Source organism: Mustela nigripes, chromosome 1, assembly GCF_022355385.1.
Source record: "Mustela nigripes isolate SB6536 chromosome 1, MUSNIG.SB6536, whole genome shotgun sequence".
Classification (NCBI taxonomy): Eukaryota; Metazoa; Chordata; class Mammalia; order Carnivora; family Mustelidae; genus Mustela; species Mustela nigripes.
In genome coordinates this window covers 269,940,342-269,967,252 of record NC_081557.1, presented here as the reverse complement: position 1 = coordinate 269,967,252, position 26,911 = coordinate 269,940,342, and the positions used below count along the sequence as shown (strand labels likewise).

At 41.5% G+C, this 26,911-nt stretch overlaps 1 protein-coding gene across 12 annotated transcripts in view; it reads left to right on the top strand.

Moving 5' to 3' along the window:
* Positions 1-26,614, top strand: part of LIN54 (lin-54 DREAM MuvB core complex component) — a 69,297-nt gene extending 42,683 nt beyond the window's left edge. For 10 of the 12 annotated variants that reach the window (XM_059386258.1, XM_059386208.1, XM_059386268.1 and 7 more), the window contains 9 exons: positions 9,063-9,279; positions 14,215-14,288; positions 14,455-14,652; positions 15,761-15,852; positions 16,698-16,769; positions 17,551-17,653; positions 17,801-17,938; positions 21,408-21,610; positions 24,418-26,614. In XM_059386258.1, coding sequence (XP_059242241.1) covers positions 9,063-9,279; positions 14,215-14,288; positions 14,455-14,652; positions 15,761-15,852; positions 16,698-16,769; positions 17,551-17,653; positions 17,801-17,938; positions 21,408-21,610; positions 24,418-24,619 — 1,299 coding nt within the window. In that variant the 3' untranslated portion in view covers positions 24,620-26,614. The remainder of the gene's footprint in view (positions 1-9,062; positions 9,280-14,214; positions 14,289-14,454; positions 14,653-15,760; positions 15,853-16,697; positions 16,770-17,550; positions 17,654-17,800; positions 17,939-21,407; positions 21,611-24,417) is intronic. The other 2 variants (XM_059386197.1, XM_059386242.1) reach the window with 2 other exon arrangements.
* Positions 26,615-26,911: the final 297 nt, after the last annotated feature.

Below are 26,911 nucleotides of genomic sequence, written 5' to 3'. Positions count from 1 at the left end.
TGCTCCGTGCTCATCCCCGCGGACGTTCTTAGTCCTCTTGTTTTCACGCCTCTTCCTACCCACCTCCTTCTGGCAACCACCGATTTGTTCTCTGTATTTAAGAGTGGTTTTTGCTCTTTTTCCATTGTTCATTAGTTTGTTATAGAGCCTTTTTGATCTTTTGATCGTTAGTACTCTGCTCCTAGGCCAGCCCCATGCTATTTTATTTATCCTATCTTGATAATGCTTAATCTTCAGTAGGGCTGGTTTCTTTAAGGTGATGCTTTTAGAGGAGGTTGTCGCATTTTGCCTGTGATAGTCACTTGACCCTTTCTTTGAATGCTTCCCTGGATACTACTATATTTCAATTACTCATCCTTGTCACTGTAATTCATAACTATAAATAAAATATAAGTTGGGTTAATATCCATGAAAAAATAGCAAAAGAATGCCTTATAGCTATTTCATGATATTTCACCAGTCAGTAAAACAGTGCTGAAAGTTCTGGTATTCATCTCAAGGTTTCACTCTCATTAGTCATAAAATATATATATAATATTTATCTCTTCTTATTTTCTCCTTTGTCTCTTAGTTAGAATCATTTTAAAGCTTGCAAATTTGTTTCTTGATAGGTTTATTTTAATAACCTGAAGTTTGGTAATTAGGATAATGTAAACATAGTTTTTCTGTGATGATAGGCTCAATAAACATTCTGTCACAAATTTTTGAGCACCTGGGTGGCTCAGTCGTTAAGCGTCTGCCTTAAGCTCGGGTCATGATCCCAGGGTCCTGGGATGGAGCCCCATGTCAGGCTTTCTGCTTGGCAGGAAGCCTGCTTCTCCCTCTCTCTGCTTGTGTTCCCTCTCTTACTGTGTCTGTCTGTCTCTCTCTGTCAAATAAGTAAATAAAATCTTAAAAATTTTTTTTTTTTTTTACAGACGATATTACTATGAAGGAGCCTGGGTGGCTCAGTCACTTGAACATCTGACTCTTGGTTTCATCTCAGGTGACCATCTCATGGGTTGTGGGATTGAGCCCCATATTGGGCTCTGTGCTCAGCAGGGAGCTGGCTTGAAGATTCTCTCCTTCTGCCCCTCCCCCAACTCATGTGTGCATGAGCTCTTTCTTTCTCCATCTCTCTCTAAAATAAATAAATAAATCTTTACAAAAAACCATATTAATATGGAACCCTACAAATTCCTGACTTCAAGCTATATTGTAAAGCCATAGTAATCAAAACAGTACGGTATTGGCATAAACACAGATACACAGATCAGTGGCACAGAATAGAGAGCTTAGAAATAAACCCACACATGTATGGTCAATTAATTAATTTTTAAAGATCTTATTTATTTGTTTGACAGAGATCACAAGTAGGCAGGGAGGCATGCAGAAAGAGAGGGGAAAGCAGGCTCCCTGCTGAGCAGAGAGCCCAATGTGGGGCTCGATCCCAGGACCCTGAGACCATGACCTGAGCCAAAGGCAGAGGCTTTAACCCACTGAGCCACCCAAGCGCCCCTGGTCAATTAATTTATGACAGAGGGAATATAGAATGGGGGAAGGATACTTTATTTAATAAATGGTATTAGGAAAACTGGAGAGCCACATACAAAAGAGTGAAACTGTACTATTATTTTGCATCATATACAGAAATAAACTCAGATTGGTTAAAACTTTGAACATAAGGCCTGAAACCACAAAACTCCTAAAAGAAAATAATAGGGGTCTTTGACATCAGTTTTGGCAATGATTTTTTGGATCTGACACCAAAAGCAAAGGAAACAAAAATAAGTAAGTGGAAGTACATCAAACTAAAAAGCACAATAAAGAAAACCATCAAGTGGGAAAAGTGACCTATGGAATGGAAGAAAAGATTTGCAAATCATATAGCTGATAAAGGGTAATATTGAAAACATGTGAAGAACTCAGACAACTCGATTGAGAAAAACCAAACAATCCAATTAAAAAATAGGCAGAGAAAAAAAAATAGGCAGAGCAACTAAATAGACATTTTTCCAGAGAAGTCATACAAATGGCCGACAGGCACATGAGAAGGACCTCAGCATGACTAATCACCTGGGACATGCAGATTACAACCACAACGAGATGTGACCTCACATGTGTTTGTGTGGCTGTTAGCAAAGACAAGGAATAGGTGTTGGTGAGGACGTCAAAGACAGCACTAGTGCAGTGTTGATGGTTCTATAAATCGGCATAGCCACTATGGAAAACAATACAGAGGCTCCCCCCAAAATTAAAAATAGAACTCCACCGTAAAATCCAGCAGTTCCACTTGTGGGTATTTATCTGAGGGAAATAAGATCACCATCTTGAAAATATGTCTGCTCATGTTTTTTTCAGCATTCTGTATGATAGCCAAGACATGAAAACAACCTCAGTATCCATTGACAGATGAATGGATGAAAAAGATGTGACACACACACACACACAAAATAGAATAGTATTTGGCCATTAAAAAAAAAAGAATAAAATTCTGCCATTTGCCACAACATGGAAGAACCTTGCAGGCAAGGTTCTGAAGTAAGTCAGACACAGAAAGATAAATACTGTGTGCCCCCACTTACACGTGGAATCTTAAGAAAGAAAAAAAATGAACTCATAGATAACAGAGAACAGATTGGTGTTTGCTCTGGGGTGGGGTTTGTGATGGGTAAACTGGGTGAAGGTGATAAAAATGGACAGAGTTCCAGTCAGTTATAAATAAGTTCTGGGAATGTAAGGTACAGCACGATGACTTCAGTTAACAGTATTATAGTGTGTATTTGAAAGCTGCTGAGAGAATAGATCTCAAAAGTTCTCAGCACAAGAAATACTTCATTATGTCCGGCAGTGGATGCTAACTTCCGGTGGTAATCAGTTTACGATACATACATATATGGGAGCACCTGGGTGGCTCTTTCGGTAAAGCGTCTTCCTATAGCTTAGGTTTGAGTCCTGCATCAGGCTTCCTGCTTAGAGGGGAGCCTGCTTCTCCCTCATCCTGCTGCTCTCTCTGTCAAATAAATAAAATCTTTAAAAAATATATATTTTTTTTCATATATATATATATATATACATTTATATACACACATGTATATGTGAAATCATTCTACAGACCTAAAAACTAATGTAATATGTCAATTATATTTCAATAAAAAAGAAAAACACGAGCTCTTTCCTCTTTTAAAATTATGCCAAAATTAGCTGCCATTTACCTAGATTCAGAATGAATCTTAAGTCGTGTTCTATGTAGAAATACATATGAATTGCTATTTTAAGAGATTTCACAAATGTTTATGGTGCAGCTGCTCTATCACTCTTTATTACAACTTCTTGTGAAAAGCTATTTCCTACAGGTTGTCTTTATATGATGCCATCTGCCTTTCTCTTGGCAGCAATATATTTTTGTAAAAAAAGAAGAATTCCCACCCCCCAAAATGCTACTATAAAGTAAGTTTGAGAAACACTTTACACCATATCCATTTAGGAAATGTATAGTGGCCATCAGCATACAGTAAGGACTCAGAGAAGGGTTTTGTTTGGCTTTGTTTACCTTAGCGGTTTCTTACATTAATTGGACAGTGTAGGCTGTTTTATATCATATCTAATCCTAAAGAGCTAATGTTCAATGAAAAAACACACTTTAGTAAACACTGCCCAGTTAGCATTAAGGAAAATATTTTTCTGATTCTGCAGTGGATTAAGCAGAGGCCATCTTAATATTTGTTTGAAACAGCACAATTTATGCAGGGGGCTCAAAGTGCTATATAGATTTCATTTAGTGGTAATGTTCTCCCTCATACAACAGAGAAACAAAGATATAAAGAAGCAGGGGTGTCTGGGTGGTTCAGTCGTTAAGCGTCTGCCTTCAGCTCAGGTCATCATCCAAGGGTCCTGGGATTGCGTCCTGCATCGGACTCTCTGCTCAGTGGAGAACTTGCTTCTCCCTCTCCCACTCAGCCTGCTTGTGTTCCCTCTCTCGCTGTGTCTCTCTCTGTCAAATAAATAAATAAAATCTTAAAAAAAAACAAAAAGATATAGAGAAGCATTGGGTTGCTTGAATACACACATGATTGAGACTAACTGGAACCCAAAGCCTGTATTGTCCAAACAATGATTTCTAAGCAGTATTTACAGACAGAACCAAATATGGAACCTTACGAACTCACTGCTTTTGATATTGGTTGAGTCTTTTCTCTCCCCACCCCATCTCCCTCTCCCCCTTCCTCCCTCTCTCCAGCTTCACTCAGTAGAATAAGAATCCTCATTTGCAGAGGTGGTTTCTTTCTTTCCTTTTAGGTAAACTTCACTTAAGCAAGGACTTTGCCAATTGGAAGATAATGTTCAAAGAAATTTATTTTTAAAACATAATTATGATATTAGCCTGTAAGAAATAGCTCAGGGGGCACCTGGGTGGCTCAGTGGGTTAAGCCTCTGCCTTCAGCTCAGGTCATGATCTCAGGGTCCTGGGATCGAGTCCCGCATCGGGCTTTCTGCTCAGTGGGAAGCCTGCTTCCTCCTCTCTCTCTCTCTCTCTGCCTACTTGTGATCTCTCTCTGTGTCAAATGAATAAATAAAATTAAAAAAAAAAAAAAAGAAAGAAATAGCTCAGGAAAGGGCCTCCTGGGTGGCTCAGTCAGTTTTTTAAGTCTGCCTTTAGCTTAGGTCATGCTCCTGGAGTCCTGGGACATGCCACACATCAGGCTCCCCACCAGTGGGGAGTTGGCTTCTCCCTCTGACCCTCCCCCATATCATGCTCTTTCTTACTCTCAAATAAATAAAATATTAAACAAACAAACAAAAAAAAGTAATAGCTTAGGAAATAGAACAAATAGAATCTTTCATGTCCATGTATTTGAGGGGAGCCCTTAATGCATGTTAAATGTTGCTATTTTGAATTTCAATTAAGATAGTTGGTTTTTAACCAGCTGTCAAGGATGTTAATCAGGAAATAGAGATACCTGAAGATTTTTTTTTTTTTAAAGATTTTATTTATTTGACAGAGAGAAATCACAAGTAGGCAGAGAGGCAGGCAGAGAGAGAGAGAGAGGAGGAAGCAGGCTCCCCGCAGAGCAGAGAGCCTGATGCGGGGCTCGATCCCAGAACCCTGGGATCATGACTTGAGCTGAAGGCAGAGGCTTTAACCCACTGAGCCACCCAGGCGCCCCACCTGAAGATTTTTTTAATTAAAAAGTATTATTGTTGTTGTTGTTGTTATTTTGAGAGAGTATGTGTTGTGTCAGGGTGGGTGTCATGGCAGAGGGAGAGAAAGAGAGAATCTCAAGCGGGTTCCACGCCCAGCACGGAGCCCCAAGATGATCCCACAACCCTGAGATGATCTGAGCCGAAATCAAGAGTCAGGCATGTAACCAAAGAGCCAGCCAGATGCCCCAAGAGATGACCCTAAAGATTTTATTGAATGCATATTGGCTGCTTTTCTGGTGATGGGGTATAATCCGAGAGGCATTCATACAGAGTTTCTCAGACAACTGGACTTCAAGGAAGGGACCAACTTGTGAATTCTCCAGGAAATTAAGGGTACTCTAATGCCTCTGTCTTTTGCAAAAATATGAACTATTATATGTTACCTAGTATTTCAGGTGTTGGGGAAATGTGGTTTAGTCAGTGATTGTCAAGGGTTAGGGTTGGTGGGGGAGGCTATGTCTATAAAGGGTAGTGCAAGAGAGTTTCTTTGTGGGGATGGAACAGTTTTGTATCTTGATGGGAATTTGATTACATGAATCTATACGATCTTTATAAACATCCCCCCCAAATTGCATATAAAACCAGGAAATCTGAGTACGTTCTGTTTGTAGTTAACAGTATTGTACCAGTTCCTGGTCTTGATAATGTTTTATGGTTATGTAAGATGTTCTTCCTTTGAGGAAATTGTACATGGGAACTCTGTATTAGTTTTGTAACTTCTTGTGAGTCTAAAATTATTTTAAAATTAAAACGTTCAGGGGCGCCTTGGTGGCTCAGTGGGTTAAGCCTCTGCCTTCGGCTCAGGTCATGATCTTGTGGTCCCAGGATCAAGCCCCACATCTGGCTCTCTGCTCAGCGGGGAGCCTGCTTCCTCCTCTCTCTCTGCCTGCCTCTCTGCCTACTTGTGATCTCTTTCTCTTTCTCTCTCTCTCTGTCAAATAAATAAAAAAATCTTTAAAAAAATTTTTTCTAAAAAAACCCCGAACATTTAAATAATGTGTTTATATTTCTATTCAGCTACTGGTTAAAAAATGCTTTCAATGTTTCTTAGAGGCAAATGCGCATCTTTAGTTCTTAACAGAGTTCTTGAGGACTGGATACTATTTACTTTTATTTAGTCACTTATTTTATTTTATTTTATTTTTTTAAGATTTATTTATTTATTTATTTGACAGAGAGAGAGATCACAAGTAGGCAGAGAGGCAGGCAGAGAGAGAGGAAGGGAAGCAGGCTCCCTGCTGAGCAGAGAGCCCGATGCGGGGCTCGATCCCAGGACCCTGAGATCATGACCTGAGCCGAAGGCATCGGCTTAATCCACTGAGCCACCCAGGCGCCCCTTATTTAGTCATTTAATAACTATTCATTAAGCATCTACAGCTGGATGCATTATAATGTCCTACTTAAAAGAATGGGCTTTGGAGTTGGGTCTGGTTCAAATCCTGGCTCTGCTATTTTTTAGCTTTGTGACCTTGAGAAAGTTTCTTACTCTTTCTGAGCTTCAGTTTCTCCATAATGGGAGATGGACCATATGTACCATATACTGTGCCATCAGATAGCCGTTCACCTTTACTTAACGTTATCATGTGTGGTAAGTTATTATTTGTACTTCATATAATTTAGCTCATTTAATCCTTACAATAATCCTATAAGAAGGATATTATTTTCATATTTTCAGTTGAGAAAACTTAGGCACAGAGAAGTTTAGTTATTTGCCCAAGGTCATACAATAAGGAATGCTGTAGCCTAGATTAAAACCTTGGCAGTTGGTATCTTCTGGTTTTGTTTTGTTTTGTTTTTAAAGATTTTATTTATTTATTTGACAGAGAGAGATCACAAGTAGGCAGAGAGGCAGGCAGAGAGAGAGGAGGAAGCAGACTCCCTGCTGAGCAGAAAGCCCGATGCGGGGCTCGATCCCAGGACCCTGAGATCATGACCTGAGCCGAAGGCAGAGGCCCAACCCACTGAGCCACCCAGGTGCCCCGGTATTTTCTGTTTTTGACTATACAGAATTAGTGCATTGTGGACCAACTGTCTCAGCAAAAACAACTGAAAAGCAGAAGAAAATATGTTTTAAAAATCTGTTTGAAGTCATCAGAGACCTAGTAAGGGAGCCAGAACACCAGAGGCCACATTCATGAAGTAAAGGGAAGCCTAGAGAAGTCAGATTAAAGATTAGTAACATAATGTATAAAGTAAAAGCTAATACAGGGAGGGAGAATGAAAGGATAAAATATTTAACCCAAAAGAACATAAGAAAGGAGAGAAAAAAGGAACGGAAGCGGGCCGGTGGTTCAAATAGGAAACAGTACAATGGTGGACTGAAATCCAGATCTTTAAATAGCTATGTTAGACATACACCGATGTAAAAATGCAGTCAGATCTTATTTTTGTTTCAAAGACCCAATTATAGATATATCTCGTAAGCATTAGCTTGAAGCTTAGGATGCAGAAAAGTTGAAAGTAGAGGAAAAAAGGTCTGCTGTGCAGACTTAACTGAATACTCGTGCCGTGCTGGACCTCGCTCATGATGTGGCTGCTGGGTTTAAATCCCATCACCTTACTTCGCTTTGGACCTCAGACATAGGAAGTTCCTGAGAAATTGACTATGCTGGAGGCACCTTGTTGAGGGCAGTAGTTTCTTCCAGGAGCTGAGATAGGAAGCCTCCTGCTTCACTGTATGTATTTGTCTCATGCTTGCTTGATTTGTCAGTAGCTTCCATATGTAAACATTTTATCCCTTTTCTTAAACTTTATGTTTCCATTTAACCCATGACTGTTGTGGCTCTTGTCTCTTATCTTTGTTTTAAATCTGCTTTGTGGTGCCTCTGCCCGGGGATAATATTTGAATATTTTATGCTGAAGTAATCTCCTTTGACTGTTGCCTATAGAGCTTGCATACAAATGATATTCTTTTCTCTTTTTTCCTGAGCTTTTATGAAAATGTCCAAATTCTTAAGAATTATTTTTTCATAAATTATTTTGCACATAATATAGATTTCCTCCATCATGTCAGGTGTCGTTAGCATGAGGGCTCTTTGAAGACTAGGAGGGGGTGTAATTCTTTATGAAATAATACTGTAGAACCAGCTGAGATCTGGTCTGGACCTTTGCTTTGGAGAAGAATCTGTCGCATATTGGTTAAACATCAACTGAAAATGTCTTAAAAGACTTCAGTTCTGCCTCGGATGTTTCATTTAGCTTTTTGGGAAGTCACATTGCTGTTTATCAGAATAAAGGAAAGGATTAAAAATTATTAAAATGATTATACTGACTCAAGCTTGAATCTCTCAAAATTAGTTATCCTGCACAACCAAAATTGGGGTAATGTGGGGCCGAATTTGGCCCCTTAAAGACCCATATGTTAGTGGGTACATTTGTATTTGTGGATACAGTTGGATCGACTAGACTTAATGAGGGTGTAAGATGCTCCTTTCTTTTGGATTTCTTTCTTTTTTAGAAGATGTAAAAATGAAATTTGTCCTAGGTAATTTGGTGGGTAGCAGTAAAGCCAAGTGTCTGTATCTTTTCTGTGTTGAATATGAGGCTTAATTCTGGGAGTTTTAAAATAATTCTTGTCTAATAAATAATAACAACCGAATAAGTTCTTATAACTTAAGTAATAATTTCTTCATAGCAAGTCATCTGACCTGGATTCTCAAGGAAGTAACTACTAGAGATAGAAGGTAGAACTCGTTAATTTTGGTTTCACTCCTATAATTCATTACTATTCTTTTCATTTCTCTTTGAACAGGTTGTTCCTTGCAACAGCTTTTGATGAAATACAGGAACATACTTTTTTACTTGAGTGATTGTCATAAGTTAAAGGGTAGGAAAGTTAAATCCCAGATTAACAATAGCCGTGTTGTATTGTTTACTAGGCAGTGAAATCAGCTGTGCAGACCATCACTGTTGGAGGCGTGAGCACATCACAGTTTAAGACAATTATTCCTCTGGCAACTGCTCCCAATGTCCAGCAGATTCAAGTGCCTGGAAGCAAGTTTCATTATGTCCGCCTTGTTACTGCCACAACAGCCAGTAGCTCGAGCCAGCCAGTTAGTCAGAATCCCAGTACAAACACTCAACCTCTCCAGCAAGGTTAGTAACCATTTCTTAAACACAGTAATGACTTCTTTGAACATTATGAAAGAACTTTGGTCCTTTTCTTGCTGAAGTCCTGATTAAGTGTGGCATTTCAGCTGGGAGCGTGAACAAGCCACTATTGCAGAGGACAGCAAAATGGAACCGTCTTCTGTACAATCACGGTGTTTCACTCTGCTGGAAGCCGAGGCACACTGTCCCCGCTGGACCATCGGCCCATCAGAATTATTTCTCAGTTTGGGGTAGCCATTATGTTGCTGTTTTATAAGCCTGTCATTTATGCTAATGGGACAAATTAAGATGAACCCAATTATTTATGTTCTATTCTAAACTGTGAAGCTGCTTAGTAGGGTTTGGATCAGTGAAATGACTAATAGGCAAGGTACAAGAACTTGATAACTGCTTTCATCCTTTACTTATTTTGAATCTGTAATTGCTAATAAAAAGCAATTAAAATATTCTGTTATTTTGCTTATTTCTCCTTTTCGTGGAGAATATTCCTATTTGTAATCCTTCCATTTTCTGTCTGTGCTGAGCCCTTCCTGTCACCTGACGCACAGACACAAACACACACCAGCGCTCTCCGTGTCTATCTGCTTGTTAGAAGTTGAACGGTGTGAAAGGATCAGAACAGCTTGTAGTTTAGGGCTCAAATTTTTTGTCTCAGAAGACTGCTGCATATCCCATCAATGTCAAAAAGCAGTTGGTGGCAAGTAAATGATTTATTATTTACTGGATGTAAATAGAAGAATTAAAGACCACTTGTTTGCTTTTTCATTTTTATTAAGGGATCAGATGGCCGGAGCTGTCTGCTGCTGACATCTAGTTCACCCGAGGGAAACTGGAGGAGAAAACCTGTTGATTTTTTAAATTACCAGTGGGAGAGCCTGGAGGTTACATGAGGGAAACAGTATTGTAGTATGTCTTGTACTGAAATTAGACCTGTTAAGTAATTATATTTTCTAATCCCTCTTTAAACTGATTTTGGAAGAAAATCTTTTATTAAGGTGTTCTTAACGAAAGGAAAAGGAAACTTGCGTATTGCTAACTAAGGGAGCCCCGTTTTCTCTGCTCTCGGTGCTTAAACTTAGCAGGCCACTAAAAAGGGTGCTGCGGGGGTGGTTGACTCTGGAGGTCCTGGTGATGTAAAGCAGCCGTTCGGGCAACAGGTTATGTCTTATGTGCGTATGTTTGTATGTGGACCAAGTGCTGAGACCCATTTCCAGTGTAATGTTAACGCGCAGTTCCTTGTCGATAATGAGCCTTTGGTGGAGGTAGAAAAGTTGCTGAAGACCCAGGAGGAGTGGAGGAGTAGGTTGGATGGTTCCTAATCCTAGCGTGTTTATCGGTACCTTCCTTTGCAAGTTCGTATCTGTCTTCCTGCTTCTCTCTTCCTCTCTCTGCTCTTTCCTTCCCGAATTCCCTCACATACACACGTCCTTCTTTTTCCCGCTTCTTTGTTTTCTGCGTTTCCACCTCTAGCTTTCCTTCTCCGTCCGCCCCGTCTCTCCAGCTTTTCAGTTCCCCTGTGTCTACCCTCTTCCCGCCCGTCCGTACACAGCCACCTCTGTGATTGCCCTATGTCCACCCGTCGTTTTCCGTTTGCTCTCCTACCCTGTAGGAGACCTAGGTATACATAATATATATTATTTCACAGGAGTAATTTATAATTTTTAGTAGAGATTGACAGAAATAGTTGCTGTAGTTCATCGAATGCACGAGCATGTCTTTCGAGGGGCTTAATTTCCAATAAGGGATTTCCTTATGCCAAAGGGAGTTGGGCTTATCTTATACATTTCCCACCAAAGCCCTACAAAACCGGTATTCAAAGGCTCCACTATGTTCTCTGCTGGCTGGATAGCAGGCAGCATAGTAGAAAGATCCGGAAGAGTTCATGGTTAATCTCTTTAGAATGTAATCTCCTTGCATCTTGGTAAGGAAGTCAGTTTAAGAAGTCAGAAAGCCTTAAACACTTGGATGTATGGTTTCTAAGATTTGGAAGGCGGTTCTAAGAGGATTGTTCAGAATTTCTGTTCAGGACTAAAAAAGAAGAGTATTCCAGCTTCTGTGAAAATAGCAGTAGTGGTCATGTGGAACTACACTCAAAGTTGAGGAGAAGGAGAAATCTAGACCGTTGACGTCGTGACGTGACATGAGTATATTCCCCTTCCTGTAGGTAATTGGGCCCCTTCATTTTATAGTTCCTTTATTTCCCAGCTTTTTGTGCATGCAGATATCAAGCTAGTGTAAACCTGGAGTTCCCAAACTTTCAAGCTGTGTGTCTGTGTGCGTGTGTGCACACACACGTATGCCCACGTGCACAGAGACAGTCACCCTTTCTTTATTATCCAAATAAAAACCATCTGCGTCTGTCATTTGATGACTAAGGGCAGGCCACACACTCCTTCCTGTTGCAGAGACCACCAGAAGTTCTCACCTTCTTTGGTTGTCCGAGCCACTTCAGAAGCGCTGCTTAGTGTGCCCATGGACCAGGACCAGCGCCTCCTGTCCAAGGAGCAAATGGTGTAGGGGGTCTGTTCTCCAGATTCCAAGCAGAAATTCAGGCTTTTCATTCCTTTTAATTCACCTATAAATTCTTTTTAGTATTGCTGAGACCAGTCAATGGTGGTTATTATAAATTAAAGCTAAAGCAACTGAAGAGAATCAGAACAGGAAATACTTTTAAATCCGGCATCAGATGTCCCTGGTGCTGTAATTATGGTCCTACACTCCTTTTTGTATAACAACTTTACTGAGATATACTTTGTGCCTGCTATAAAATTTACCCTTGTTGAGCATACAGTTGAGTGGTTTTTTAGTGTATGGAGAGAGATGCAGTCGTCACCACTAAACCACTTTCTGGAGGGTTCCCTGCTTCCCCTCTCTGCGCTGCCCGCTTGCTGTAGGGCCACTCCCTTGTAGGTTGGAATCCTGTCTGACGGTCTTCCAGGACTCCTAACCCTCCCGAGCTTTTTGGTCGAAGAAGGTCTGTTCTTTGTTCAGAGCAGTTAGATCCCACTACCTCAGCCTCTCTCTTTCAGACCAGGCTCTACGTCTTTTTGCATAAATAAAACCGGAAGGGCTATCCTTCCTATCTTTTTAAGTCCCTTTTTTTAGACTGTGGGAGTGGCAGTAGGCCGCATTAAAAACGGTTCTTCTGGGCGCCTGGGTGGCTCAGTGGGTTAAGCCGCTGCCTTCGGCTCAGGTCATGATCTCAGGGTCCTGGGATCGAGTCCCACATCGGGCTCTCTGCTCGGCAGGGAGCCTGTTTCCTTCTCCTCTCTCTCTGCCTGCCTTTCTACCTACTTGTGATCTCTCTCTGTCAAATAAATAAATAAAATCTTTAAAAAAAAAAAAAAAAAACAAAAAACGGTTCTTCTTTTGGTCTCGTGCCGGCCTCTCTCCTGACTTTCATCACAGCTTTTCTCCAGGTCAGGGTTCATCTTCAGATCAGCTCAGCTGGAGGTCTTAGTTCTGGTAGCTGTCATTTTCCGGGTCGCTTGAGGCTTCACGATGACTTCGTTTTCTTCCCTTACGCGTGCAGCTTCTGCCATCCACTCGGGTGATAGGGGGATAGTTCATGTTCCTTTCACCTCTACCCTGTCTCTTGCAGCTGCTCTCCTGTCCATGGCCAGCTCCGTCAGCCCAAGCAGACCCTCCGTGCACAGTCTTCTAACTTCCCTTGTTCCGTGCAGCCCTGTTCTGTTTTGCACGCTGCTACCAAACGGTTTCCTTTTATGCTGTTCTCGTCGTACTTCTGTACTTCGAAATCCTCAGGAACTCCTCCTTGCCTACCGAATGAAAAAGTGCAGATTCAATATATAGATTTCAACCCTGACATTCAAGACTTGGGCTTACCTCCTTTAACCCTAGCTTCCAACCAGACTGGTCTGTTCAACATTTTGGGAAATGTTTCGCTGCTTTCCAGCATCAGGCCTCCACTGCTCATGCTCCTGCCTCTGCATGGAATGGCCCGCCCCAGTCTGCGTGCCTCCTGCACAGCCCGGCCGTTGATCAGGACCATCTCAGACACCAAGCCCTCCCGCGCTCTTTGTATTCTCACCCTCTGCCAGGCTCCCTTGAGTCTGCGGCACTTTCTCTTTTTAACCGGGTGTATTTTATTTGGTACGTGTCTAATCTGCTCTACTTGAGTGTAATCTCTTTGAGCAAGTGCCTTGTAGTCTAATTTCCCTGAAACACAGTCCGCAATGCCATTTATGTAGTACTAATGATTGTAATAGTGACAATGACATTAATGGCAGCTAACATTTATTGAGACACTGTTTGTTGGACACTCTTCCAATAATTTTCATGGATTAACATATTTAACCCTTACACCCTGTGAGGGAGGGACTATCCCCACGTCATGGATAGGGATATAGGCCAAGAGAGCTAGAAAGCAGCAGAATTAGGATCGGAGTCTCCAGGGTGTTACGACTCAGAGACCAGATTCCTGACCTTCACACTATCTGTGCTGCCTTTTAGTAGGTGCTCTGTAAATAATGAGTTATACAAGAATGATGTTTTCTCTGGTTTTCACACAAACGTGGCAATTAGAAAGAATATAGAACAGCACTGTTACTCAAGCTCCTGAACAGCAGTCTTTTTATTTAAGGCATTTCAGCTGATTTAGTAGGGAGCGTTTAAATCATGCAGATACAGACAGAAGTATTTTCCGTAGGCTGTCTTAAATGACCAACGTTCCCTTGTCAGGCAGATAGACTGTAGCTGCTCCCTTAGCTCCAAGTTCCTTGGTAGATGGTCACGGAATTCTAAAAGGTAACTATCCTGATTGCAGATTGCTCCAAACAGGAAACCAGTGGAATTCTTTAAGCTCTTTTACGAGGATAGCTTGAGAGAACTAAGCGTCTTCAATGTTTCGAGCGCTGTTTCCTGCAAATAACTCGTCCTTTCCTCCTCTTTCTTAAAAAGCAAAGCCAGTGGTCGTCAACACCACTCCCGTGCGGACGCCAGTTCCTCTCGTCTCGGCACAGACTGTCAGACAGGTGAGTGTCCCAGGACTTCTTTCTTCAGCCTCTCCCAAACAGTTCACTTTTCAAATTGAAAGTTGAGATTCACATGCGAGAGATTCATCCTGAATGGGGAAGCGGTAATGTGTATTTCTGTAATCGTGGATATGCGTGTTTGTTTTGTTTTGTTTTGCTTTTGAAGGTCGTTCCCAAACCCATCAATCCCACTCCGCAGATAGTCGCCAGCAGCCAGCCTCAGCAGCGGCTCATCATGCCGGCCGCCCCACTGCCACAGATCCAGCCCAACCTCACCAACCTGCCGCCAGGCACTGTGCTGGCCCCGGCGCCAGGAACAGGCAACGTGGGCTACGCAGTGCTTCCAGCTCAGTACGTGACCCAGGTAAGAGGAGGACACGGAGTCACTGCGTTTCAAAAGGGATAATTTGGTCAAAGATGTACAGCCCCATCACAGTCTCAAAGTACTGAGAAACCTCGTACTCAGTATTAAAATGGCTGCCTCCAGAATCTTAAGATGCTAACAGAAAGTTCTGAATCTGTTTGGAGGTACCCCTAGCATTTGCACAAGTCACATACACAATCAGACACTTGGGAACTGAGAGCCGTTTGGCAAGAGGGTGAGACTGTGTAGGTAGAAGAGGGGGCGTCGAAGCTGACGTCGGCAGAGTTCAAGTGCGTTTAGAGAGAGCGCTGTGGCTGTCATCCAGCTCATCCAGATGACGAGGGTGCTGTGGACTTGCTCCCGGACAGCCGACCATCACCACGCACCTGTAGTGACCTGTCCTGACCTGCCCAGACACTCTCATGTGGTCGTCTTTAGAGTCAAAGCCGCGTATCATCCGCTGGCTGGCAAGGATTGGAGTGCTGCTTCCTGGAAGCAGATAGAAGTTTTCCTTTTCATGTGAGAATCCAGCAAATTAGCACCGTGTTCTAAATCGTTGAGTTGATTTCCTCAGGTTTTACAGGAGAGAAGCAGAAACCTGGTTTCTCTAACACAGTGGACTTTGTTGATTAGAAAATGACTGTTGAGTGTTTCTATCATCAGCATCTCTTTTCTTGTGTGGAAATCAGTGTAAAATAGAAATGGTTGCCCATGTAATTCTCACTCTCAGTACCTCGTAATGCGATGAGCGACTGCACAGAACCCTTCTGTTTACAAGCAGATGCGCCGCACCGTTCTCACCAGCACAGGTTACTACCTGGACTGCCGGAGCGTAACCCCGAGCTTCCTGATCCTGATGGGCCTGCGGCTCTGTGAACGCCTTCTCGTGTCTGTGCCGCGTAGCACTCCACAAATGTTCACATTGTCTTCACCCTCCAGTGTTAGTGTGGGCCTTGAGAAGAGCTCCATGAAGTCCTATGTCTGTATGAAACTCTCCATACTGTTTTTCCCATTTTAGTAGATGGGTTTGTTTCTTCCTGATCGCGATGTCTGAAAGTGTTGTGAATGCGTGTGTGTGTGTGTCTGCAGCCGCCTCTCTCCATTGCAGCTGCAGCAGTCCTCGTATGTGTCCATAGCGAGCAGCTCGAGCTTCACTGGGACCCCTGGCATCCAGACCCAGGCAAGGCTTCCATTCAACGGGTGAGTGTTCTGAACACATGTAAGTTCACTTGGTGGATCAGGTTCAGTGCAGCATTAACTAAATATATTTCAAAATACATTTGTATTTATGTATATAAACGGTTTTTTTTTTTTTTTTTTTTACAAAATAGGTATATATATTTTTACATTTATATTTTTTCCTTAAAGCCATATGAGCATGCCTCTGTAGGACTTTTTAGTTTGAGAAGTTAAGGGAGCTGTCAAAGAAGCCCCAAATATCTTTCACTTCAATTAATCAATTTTGCCACATGTTCTTATCTATTTCTCTCTCTCTCTCTCCCTCATCCTGAATATGTTTTAAAATTGATATTAACTAGTTTTTAAATTACTATGTTCGGTCCTTGCCTTTTTTGTTGTTGTTAGTCCGTTTTTTCATCTGGGACTCTGTTCCTTTGCGGTATTGTCGGCGACGCAGTGCTGCGTTAACTGCGTGGAGCCCATCCGCCTGGCTCCAGTTCCAGCCACACACACTGCTTTCTCCTCGCCGCTGTTGGTAACTGAATCCCACAAGTTTTGAGCAGATTTCAGCTTTAGTTCTCTCAGAAAGAAGAATATTTTTGGGGTGTGTTCTTTAGAAACTATTGATGACTTCCTTTTTAACCGCCCCCCCCACACCCGCCCAATTCCTATCTTGGCTCTCGGCCTCTCTTCAGGTTACAGCTAGCTTTTGAACTTGATGCGAAGGGAACAATATAGCAGAGTTTTATTGGAGATGGTTACGTGTGTTAAAGCTTTATTTTAGGAGGAATTTACAGAGACTTTTCTAATTTTTAATAGCTATCTTTAATTGATTAAAGTGTGTATCTCTTTTTGTATCTGTGTAGCATAATCCCGTCAGAGTCTGCCAGTAGGCCCAGAAAACCCTGTAATTGTACAAAATCGCTGTGTTTGAAATTGTAAGTCTTTTTACTACTGTTTCATATTTGATATAGCTGAAAATGCTTTTAAAAGCAAATAGAGTTAACTAAAAGTTTTAACAGACCAATTTCTAAGTCTAAGTAATTTAAATAAACGTGCACATGAATGTCTGATCACGTGTGACGGTATAAAAGTGCCCTCTCATTCATTCAGAACGAATGTCTTTACCATGGATGAGGCACTGGTGGAGGGTTTTTTGGTACACAGCAGCGTGAGACAGACATAGCCTCCGTCTTCAATAATCATAAATTTGACTTTCTTTATGACCTTCATATTTGGCCTCCTAAATGAGGGGATACTCTGAGTAGCTTTTAAAACTGTTGGATAATTAATTTGCTTATTAGTTCTGAACCAAGAGATTTGGCCTGAAACAATTAAGTGAAAAGCATTGGTCATATAAGGGGTTTAGAGTCCCAAGAAGCACGACTGTAGTTCACTGGAGCCGATTCCACTACTGGAAGATAGCCCGTGTTTTACCTTTTTTTGGATTTTGAGATAACTTACTTTGGAGGCATATAAAATCATGTAGCTTTTGTGTTGACAACAGGTAATCTTGGAATTAAGTTTCTGAACCAAAATTCTGAGAGCCTGTGTGACTTGACCTTTGAGCCTGATCACGTGGTTGACCATCAACTTAAATTAACTCTCTGACTGGGTGGCTCCGAGTACATTCTAACTGCTTTCAATCAGATAATTTCTAGTTTTGTTTATTTGAACAATGACTTTTTTATGTGACCTGCACTGATTTTTATATTCCAGATACTGTGATTGCTTTGCAAATGGTGAATTTTGCAACAACTGCAATTGTACTAATTGTTATAATAATTTGGAACATGAAAATGAAAGGCAAAAAGCAATAAAGGTGATTACTTTTTATTTAACTGACCAAAATTTCCAGTTTTACCTGATTTTTGTAGAACTCAGTTGTCTTACAATGAAAATTAATTTCTTTTGCAGTTTTTAGTATGGTGTGATTGAACTTCAGTTGACGTTTGGTCTGTTTTGATAGGCATGCCTTGACAGAAACCCAGAAGCTTTCAAGCCGAAGATAGGGAAAGGAAAGGAGGGGGAATCCGATCGACGTCACAGCAAAGGGTGTAATTGCAAACGATCAGGATGTCTTAAAAACTACTGTGAATGCTATGAGGTGAGATGCTGGTTGGGGAACATGATCTAACCATTCATTGCAGATAACTTCGCGAGGGTGTATTGTAAAAACTCTGCGCTTGCAGTTTGAAAATATGCTCAGTTGGTGCAAGGGCCCTCGTCTGAGGAAGACCTTCTGGCCTCCCAAGCAGGGCCTCCGAGGAACGATACCTTGGTTTTGTCATTACATAATGCTCAGGGTCTCATCACCTGATGGATCCGGTCATACTTTTTAATCTCGTACCTGGAAGTACGCACGTCAGAGCCCCAGTTTATTCAATTTTAGTAAAAATAACCTCAAAGTGGATTGGAAACTCCAGCAATGGGCCTCCACTGAGGGGAGTATGACCACTGGCCTCCACAGGCTTTCTGAAAATGCGTGATCCCCGGCACTCCAGGGTGCGGTCCTGAAGGTGAAGATTTCTCTTGCCCCAGATGCCTGTTGTCCTCCTAAAGAGCACTGCTCCATAAAGAACTGAATCATGTTAAGAAGTTTGCTCTCCGAGTCTAAGAATAGGAAGGGAGACACATGGAATGTTGCTGGCTGAGGTCACCGGTCATCTGAAATGACTACACCCATCTGCGCCATGGCCAGCCCGCTCCGCCGGCGGTTCCGCTCACTGCTCAGGCGTCTTTCCGGGGCAGGTGGTCAGAGCTCCGCCTGGACAGATACTGTGCATGTTTAGGTGCTGTTCAAACCATCCCCTTCTTGCTATAGACAAAGTACTATCTGGTTTATTATTTCTGCTTTCAGAGCTTAAACGTAGTCTGTTCATGCCCGAGATTAATCCAACGCTATTGTACTGCTTTCTCAGTGTTTGTGAAACGCTTTCCGGACAGCCTTTTGAGTTGGGTCCTTCCTACAGTGAGTTGACCCTTTTCACGATTGTATTTTCAGGCTTTCAAACTTCCTGTTCAGAGGGTACCTTATTTTTAGTTTGGGCAGAAGCCATAGCCTGGCGCTTCTGGTGAAGTGACACCATGTGCGTGGGGCGTTCAGGCCTTGCAGGGTGTGCTCTGCTTTGGGTTCGCTCCTGCCCCTTTCCGTACACACGTGTCCCAGTGAGGACTTCGTGCATGGCGTGCTCTGCATCATGCGTTCTGAATTCCCGTATTTTAGAAGTCAGATACCTCTCTCAAGAAGGGTAGGAAGGTAACCTCTTGTTAGTCCTAAAGTCACTATGAATGAAAATTGCATATAATCAAGAATACTTTGAAAGTCTCTTAAATAATGTCTACAGTCCAGTAATCAGTTTTTTATTCTGTGTTGTCAAAGATGACATTTTTGTTTGAGCATCAGACGAAATAGGTGGCTTCTGTTCACGAACTGTATTGTACAGAGTTTGTCCTGAGTATGTAAAAAATGTAAGTCATAAAACCAAATCTACAAAAAGGGAGAAAGTGGAAATTGATGGAAAGCTGTGTCAGAAGGGCAAAGCAGCCCTTCCATGCGTACGGCACTGGATAGTCCGTACATGCGAGGCATATGAGATGCCAACACACAAGAGCCAATGATTTAATTGAATCTGAGCATTAATAGAAGTAGAAAAGGCAGTGCTGGCTGAGATCGGTTTTGATAGAGAAAAAGCTGCCCTGTTAGAATAAAATCATCGACATTCCGGACACCTGGTGTCTAATAACTCCTGTGTCATTCTGAAAGACCAAGAAATGGGAAAACTTGGAGTACACCTAACGGCGACTAGCGGTAGCCGACGGCCCGCCACGGACTGACTGTGCCGTCCGCCAGTTCATGTGCACTTGCTGGTCTTGTCATCGAGCTGGCTTTTTTGACCCAGCTGGTCTGCGTCCGCATCGCACATTCCTGTTCCTTTCACTCACTCTTCAGGGCTCGTGGAGTCGAGGAGGGACCGTCCCCAGTATTTCAATGGCTCTGCCTTGGAACCTGGCTTCCGCCCCCTTTTTTTGACCATAAGGAAAGTTAAATGAACAAAGCTAAGTGACTACCCTGTCATTCTGATTTCTCCGTCCCGAGTTCCTGTTAGATTGTCAGTGCCTTTCCTAGGGTTCTTCATACTCGACCCAAAGTACCATTCATGGTATGTCGTCTTCCCCCTGGATGTCAGAGATTTTCTCTCTTCATCATTAGGTACGTATGAAGTACGACTTTAGTTAGGTTCTCTGACCGGCTCTTAGTAAACCAGCGAACTCAAAGTGTATATTCATTCTTTTCCCTCGGTAAAGAGAATTTATTTGTGTTTTGTAAGAAAGGAGCAGGGTAAGTATGTTTATCGGAATATGGTTTGTTGATCTTGCCAGGTGCTGTAGAAAGGGCAGTAGGTATGTTTCTTTAAATTGACGGGGGTTCACGGAAGAAAATGAAGCCAACAAAAGATATTCAAATTTAAGAGGCAGTTAGGAAATGTAAATGAAAGAACCATGTGATCTCACTTTATCTGCGACCCCATCAGATTGCTAAGTGTTAGAAACTGCGCTTGCTGTGGGGATAGAGGAAAGGCCGTATACATTGCTCATGAGATGTGAGGCTTAGAGCCTTTTGAAAAAAGTCTGGCCACATCTATTAAAATACATGTACCAGTGAGCCCAATTCTAGAAATCTCACGGAAATAAAAGCATGAGATACATATAAAAAAATCTTTTCCCACATTATTTGCGGTATTCAAGAGCTGGAAACGAGGAATACCCAGCGACAGGCAAGGGCCTGCGCACATCAGTGGTGCCGCGCCGGTCCAGGGGCTGCGGCCCAGCCACCAGCACAATGAGTAGAATGAACTCCGTCCAAGCTGGCCGGGGTGGGGTGGGGCAGAAGATCCCACGAAGCGTGGTGTGAGCGGAGGAAGCTGCGGAAAGTGAGCGTGTGATTTTGTAAACCAACCTTAAAAAAAGAAAGACTGATGTATTTGTTAGTTAAGATAGCTACTTGCACTTGAGGGCTGTGTTTTTCCTAGAAATACGTGCTTTCCATAGTTTCACATGCAAGGACACACTAGTTTAATAGGGGTTGTTGAAGGGTTTGGGCAATCTGGAGAGGGGGATTCGGGGAGGGGGGTGATGGAGATGATCCCTAACGAAGGCAGCGTCTACAGAATTCCTGTCATGTGATAATTGGGGTTTTACCTAAGTGGAAAGTCACCCACATGTTAATGGTGATTTGACTGATTGAGGTGGTTGGATTCTGGCTAACTGCTATTTTTAAATACTGTATCATTCATATTCTTTATAAAGAACATGAGTTATTCATATCGGGGGAAAAACTGACATGGAAGGGCTCAGAGACATGCCCTGTGCAGAGCCGCTCTTGGTCTGAACGTCTGACCTGCCCATATGTGTGGTCAGCCACTTAGGCCACTTAGGGTTTGGCCAGGGAGAGGTTTCCCTTGCGGGTGATGTCAGTTGGCTAGTTAATTGTTTTCCTACTGATCTGATCACAGAGTCTACTTAATGTTTTTTTTCGGTTCGATTTGGGAACTTTTCTTTTGTAAATCTTTTAGGCAAAAATAATGTGTTCCTCAATATGCAAATGTGTTGGCTGCAAGAATTTTGAAGAAAGCCCAGAAAGAAAGACCCTGATGCACTTGGCGGACGCGGCCGAAGTCAGGGTACAGCAGCAAACAGCAGCGAAAACGAAGTTATCTTCTCAGATTTCGGATTTGCTTACTAGGCCCACGCCCGCTTTGAATAGCGGGGGAGGAAAGTAAGTCGGTATTTTCATGTCTTCATAGGATGATAGGATTGCTTCGGTAAAGTCTCTTCTTTCTGGACTAAACTAAGTTCATACTTAATTTGCAGACCTCTTTTCGCATGGTCTTTCTCCTTCAGTTACTCGTGAAGGAATTTGGAGGTAACAGGAGAACGATGTCAGATGCAGTGCACAGTAACGCATTGATTCCCTGACTTAATTTCACTGAATTTGTCCCCACTAAGATGAGGTCATTATGTAACTATGTAATTTCACAAACCCCTAAGAAAACCAAATTTTATAGCTGTTCCTGACAGTATTATCACTCATAATTTGGCACATTTTTACCTTCTCTTGCTTTTTCCCGGCCCTTGTAGCACTTCCCCTGTCTTTCTGGAGCACCTTTCCCACCCCTAACTTCACTAGGCCGCTGAACTCTGGAGTAGGAGGACTCCAGCTCTACCGTGTGGCCGAGTCGCGTTTAAGCACCGTCGGCACCCTGTTGCAGTTTGTGAGTTGGACAAGTACTGCGAGTCTCGGGGTCCTTAATCCTTCCCATCATCCTTACCGGGTGGCTACGAAGAACAGAGTCTCTAGCCCAGCGTTTGGCAGGCCTTATGCAGCCAGACTTGCTCATACAGATTTGGAGTAGAGTTTGGTAGCAGTTAATTTGAGGAATTATTAAATGCACTGAGCCTTGCCAATGGGATATATTATTTAAAATGCGTAAGTTGAAGTTGTCTCTAATGCTTATAGAAATGCTCCTTTAGGGGCACCTGGGTGGCTTGGGTGGTTGAGCGTCTGCCTTCGGCTCGGGTCATGATCTCGGGGTCCCGGAATCGAGCCCCGCATCGGGCTCCCAACTCAGCGGAGAGTCTGCTTCTCCCTCCCCTCTGCCCCTCCCCGTCTCTCTCTCAAACAAATAAAATCTTGAAAGAAAAAAAAGATGCTTCTTTTAAAAAAATGTTCTTTGCTTGAGAGAGAGAGAGAGAGGCCACAAGCGGGAAAGGCAGAGGGCGAGGGACAGAGAACTCCAGGCAGACGTGGTGAGCGCAGAGCCCGACTCAGGGCTTGATCTCACAGCCATGAGGTCACCGGAGCTGACACCAAGAGTCAGATGCTTAACCGACTGAGCCACCCAGGAGCCCCTAGAAATGCTTCTTTTTGTTCAGAATATTGCAGATGGTAATTCTGAAGAATTCTTGTAAGTGGAATATAATCAGCAAATGGTTAGTAACTGAATAGATTGGAAACGGGCAGACACCTCAGTAAGGGTTATAACAAGGGATCCTTTCTGGTCATCTGCTTTCAGTAATCCTTTATCTTATTAAATCTAAATCTCCATGTGGAGATTAAAGATATTGCTACACTGAAATATTTACAACTGATTTTCAACCTGGGAAAAATATTATAGAGTGTAAAAGCATAAAATTATACACTATAACCAAAACTAAAAATTAAAAAATCTTTACTGTCATGTTAATACACTGCTGAGTGGCAAAAATTTGAATTTTTTTCCTTTCTCTCACTTTTCTGTAGTTTCCAAATATTATATAAGGAGCACTACTATTATAGTGTTATTAATTATATAATATTAACATAGTATTTTCTAATATAAAGTGTTTTGTATTTTACAGTTTTCTCTACAGCTGTGTCGCAGCCCAAAGCCTTAGTAACTTCTTGTCGTAGCAGATCCTAATGTCAGACTTCATTCATTTTGTAGTTTCCTTGTCAGTGTTAGTGGTTACATCAGGCTGCCTGATTTTGTATCTGAGGGCTTTAAGAATTAGCTACATATAGCAAGCCTCTTGATACCTAATAGTTTAATACTTTATGAAAGAAACTCCATGTATAGAACAGCATTTGGTTTTCCCATGTTTTGTTTGTTGTGATGGAACAATGTAGAATTTTGGTGTGCTTTCTTGTTTCCAATGAACAATATATATGGGACTCTGGACAGTGCTTTGTTTTTATTTTTTTTAAGATTTTATGTACTTATTTGAGAGAGACACGGCGAAGGAGCACAAGCAGGGGCGATGGGAGAAGGAGAAGCAGGCTCCCCGCGGAGCAGGGATCCCAGCGCGGGGCTCTATCCCAGGGCCCTGGGATCATGACTTGAGCCGACCTGAGCTGAAGGCAGATGCTCAACGGACTGAGCCAGCCAGGCCTCCCAGGAGATAGTACTTTGAATTCCCACTTTTCTTCATTCAGCAGGTGTTCGTGGAGTGCCTCTGTGTGTCAGGCAGTGCTGTAGCCCATGAAGAAACCGTACTCAATAAAACAAAGATTGCACTCTAGAAACTAACATTCATGAAGTAGGAGTACGTTTTTATAGAATTATCTGGGGGACACCTGGGTGGCTCAGTCACTAAGCCAGTCTGCTTTCAGCTTAGGTCATGACCCCAGGGTCCCGGGATCAAGTCCCACATCGGGATCCCAGCTCCGCAGGGAGCCTGCTTCTCCCTCTGCCTGCTGCTCTCCCCGCTTGTGCTCACTTGCTCTTTCTCTCTCTCTCTCTCTGACAAAATCTTTTAAAATAGTTTAAAAATAAAAAAGAATTATCTGGTCAACATGTAGAATTAACATCTTTTAGTTACCTTGTCTACATATATTCTGTTAAAATTATGCTTTCTGAACAGTCTTTAAAAAATAATCTCAATAATAAAACCAGATCTAACTTTTTAAAGCTCTCCGGGATGTGCTTATAGTGCCAGGTGAGCCGGTGGATCATGAAGGTGGCGACAGATTCTCACTTGACAGAATGTCCCTCCCTTGGGTTGTGGTTCAGCACCATCACGTCTCTCTCTGACACATCATTTCAGGTTGCCGTTCACGTTTGTCACTAAGGAAGTAGCCGAAGCCACGTGTAACTGCCTTCTTGCGCAGGCGGAGCAGGCTGACAAGAAGGGAAAGTCCAAGGCAGCAGCCGAACGGATGATACTCGAGGAATTCGGACGGTGTTTGATGAGCGTCATCAACTCTGCAGGAAAAGCAAAAAGTGACCCTTGTGCCATGAACTGCTGAACTTGCACAGGAGACTGTCCGTGGACTGCACAGAAGATGGAAGGTGCAGGGCCACTTGATCTTCTGGAAGATAGGTTAACAATTATTGTATTGTTGGTTCAGTCCTTGTGAGACCTGAAATTATAATACTGAAAGAGAAGAAATTTTAAATGAGGAAATGAGTACATTTTAAATCTCAGTTAAACCTGTTTATGTCCCTTCTAAATTCAGTTTTTCTTTATTGTATTACATGGATTTTTAATTTGCATGGGTTTCTTAAGAATTAGATGTTCTGTCCTTCTGATTCTATTGACAAAGGACATTTATAAATTACTATAATTTATAACGTTTGGTGTTGTATGACTTTGTTCCAGTAGAAAAAGCCAAACAACCATTGGTATTATCCAGTCATTCTTTGGCACTAGACCCAAGCAGATAGAATGTCCACATAAACAACTTCTAATGAAACATATTCAAATGACATTTTGCGTTTAGGAAAGCTCTCTTTTTAAGAAAAACCAGCTTTTTAGCACAGATTCTGGAATACTATCCTGTTGTCACTTTGGAAATGTCAGAAGGGGAAGTAATCCATAGGCACACTTTTAAAATAAAAAAGTTGAAAAAAAAAAAACCAAAGTGTTAAGGGACAGTAAATAGTTCTTAATAGGCAATGTATTTCTCTGAGGAGTGACTAAGAAGCGCTCTAGGGTGTTTCCATTTTCTTTGAAGGAGGTGGTGTGCATCTGAAATGATAAATTGTCAGAGTGATTACTGGGGACTTTTAAAAGTGAGAGGTACATATGAGTAGAACTTCCTATCATTATGTAGTGATGACAGTAGAACCTTACATAATTATCAGGTATAAAATTTGGCTTGGATGGAGAAATGAAGAACATTGAAACTCCAATAGATGAATTTAGGGAAGGATTTTTCATCTATACAATTCTTGTTAAAGACTCTTGAACTAAGAGGTCTCAATCCAATGTATGGGTCTTACTTGATTTACTGAAAGGGCCTCCTAACAAAACTTTCCAAATTATAGTGGGATTTCTTTCTATAAGGGAAGCTTAATATGGCATTCTTTTTAGCCAGTGATTTGATAAGCCGAAGGTATGAGTGTTTTCTTATTATTACTAAAATAACCTAAATCATTTTCGCTAATTCAAAAGCTTTATGAATTTTAGAGCCAGTAATAGGACTCGGATTTTAATGACAAGAAAAAAACCATGTTGGAATTCAGGTATTTTGTTAGGTACCTTAATCCTCAGTAATTATTAGTATATGATTATTACATTTCCTACAAGGAATCGATAGTTGTATGTATTAAGTGTGTATATATGTTCATATGAACATGCAAGGTATAGGCAATAGAAATTAAGTAATCCAAAAAAAGATTCCGTTATTCACTGAAGTATCTTCCTTTTGAAATCTGGATTTATAAAATTATAGTTCAGTAACTTTAAATGTAGATAGTGCAAACATTCTTAGCACCTCAATCTAGTATGTTTAATTAAAATTTGTATAAATGTAAATCAGTGTAAGGATAAAATATCTAATCAAGTTATTTTTCAAAGATTACAATACCTTTTTGGTCTAAACCTAAACTTTGTTCATTTTGTACATATTCTGTGTTTAATTCTAATTGCACCTTTGTGATGTGTATTTATATACAGTGTGCAGAAAATGTTTGTGAAATTTGGATTACAATTGTAGATTATGTATGACGGCATTGCTTGAGAATGTTTTGCTTGTAAAAACTTGAAGGTGCAATCAAATGCTACTAGTTTTTCTGATTTTCAAGAAGCTATCTAAAGTATTAAGACTTTTCCTTCCTGTGTCGTACTTACTAAGCAACTTTTTGTATTTAGGCATTTGCATCAAATTGCTGAACAAGATTAATATCCACATTAATTCAACAATTTTAAAAGACTATTTGGGGAGGGCTGGGTATATAATTTTTTTTAGCTCTATTTACATCCCAAAGTAGAAAGATTAAATTTATATTTACTAGAGCTATTCAAAGAATACACTTTTCTATATTGTAAAAGCAGGACAGCAAAGTAAATCATACAGAAAATAAACATTTATACTATTCTGTAAAAAAAAGGGTTTTGTTTTCTTTAAAAACACCTTTAACCATGTTACAAGAAACTTTTAAAATCTGATTTTAAGTAAGTTTGATTTCTGAAAGCACACAACTAAAAAATAAGTCTGTCATTTTGCCCAATTATGATTAAGCTAAATTGCTTTGAAACAAGAGTATGGTTTCTCTTTTCCCTCTGCTGCAAAAGGGCAGAAACTTGGTCTACTTTA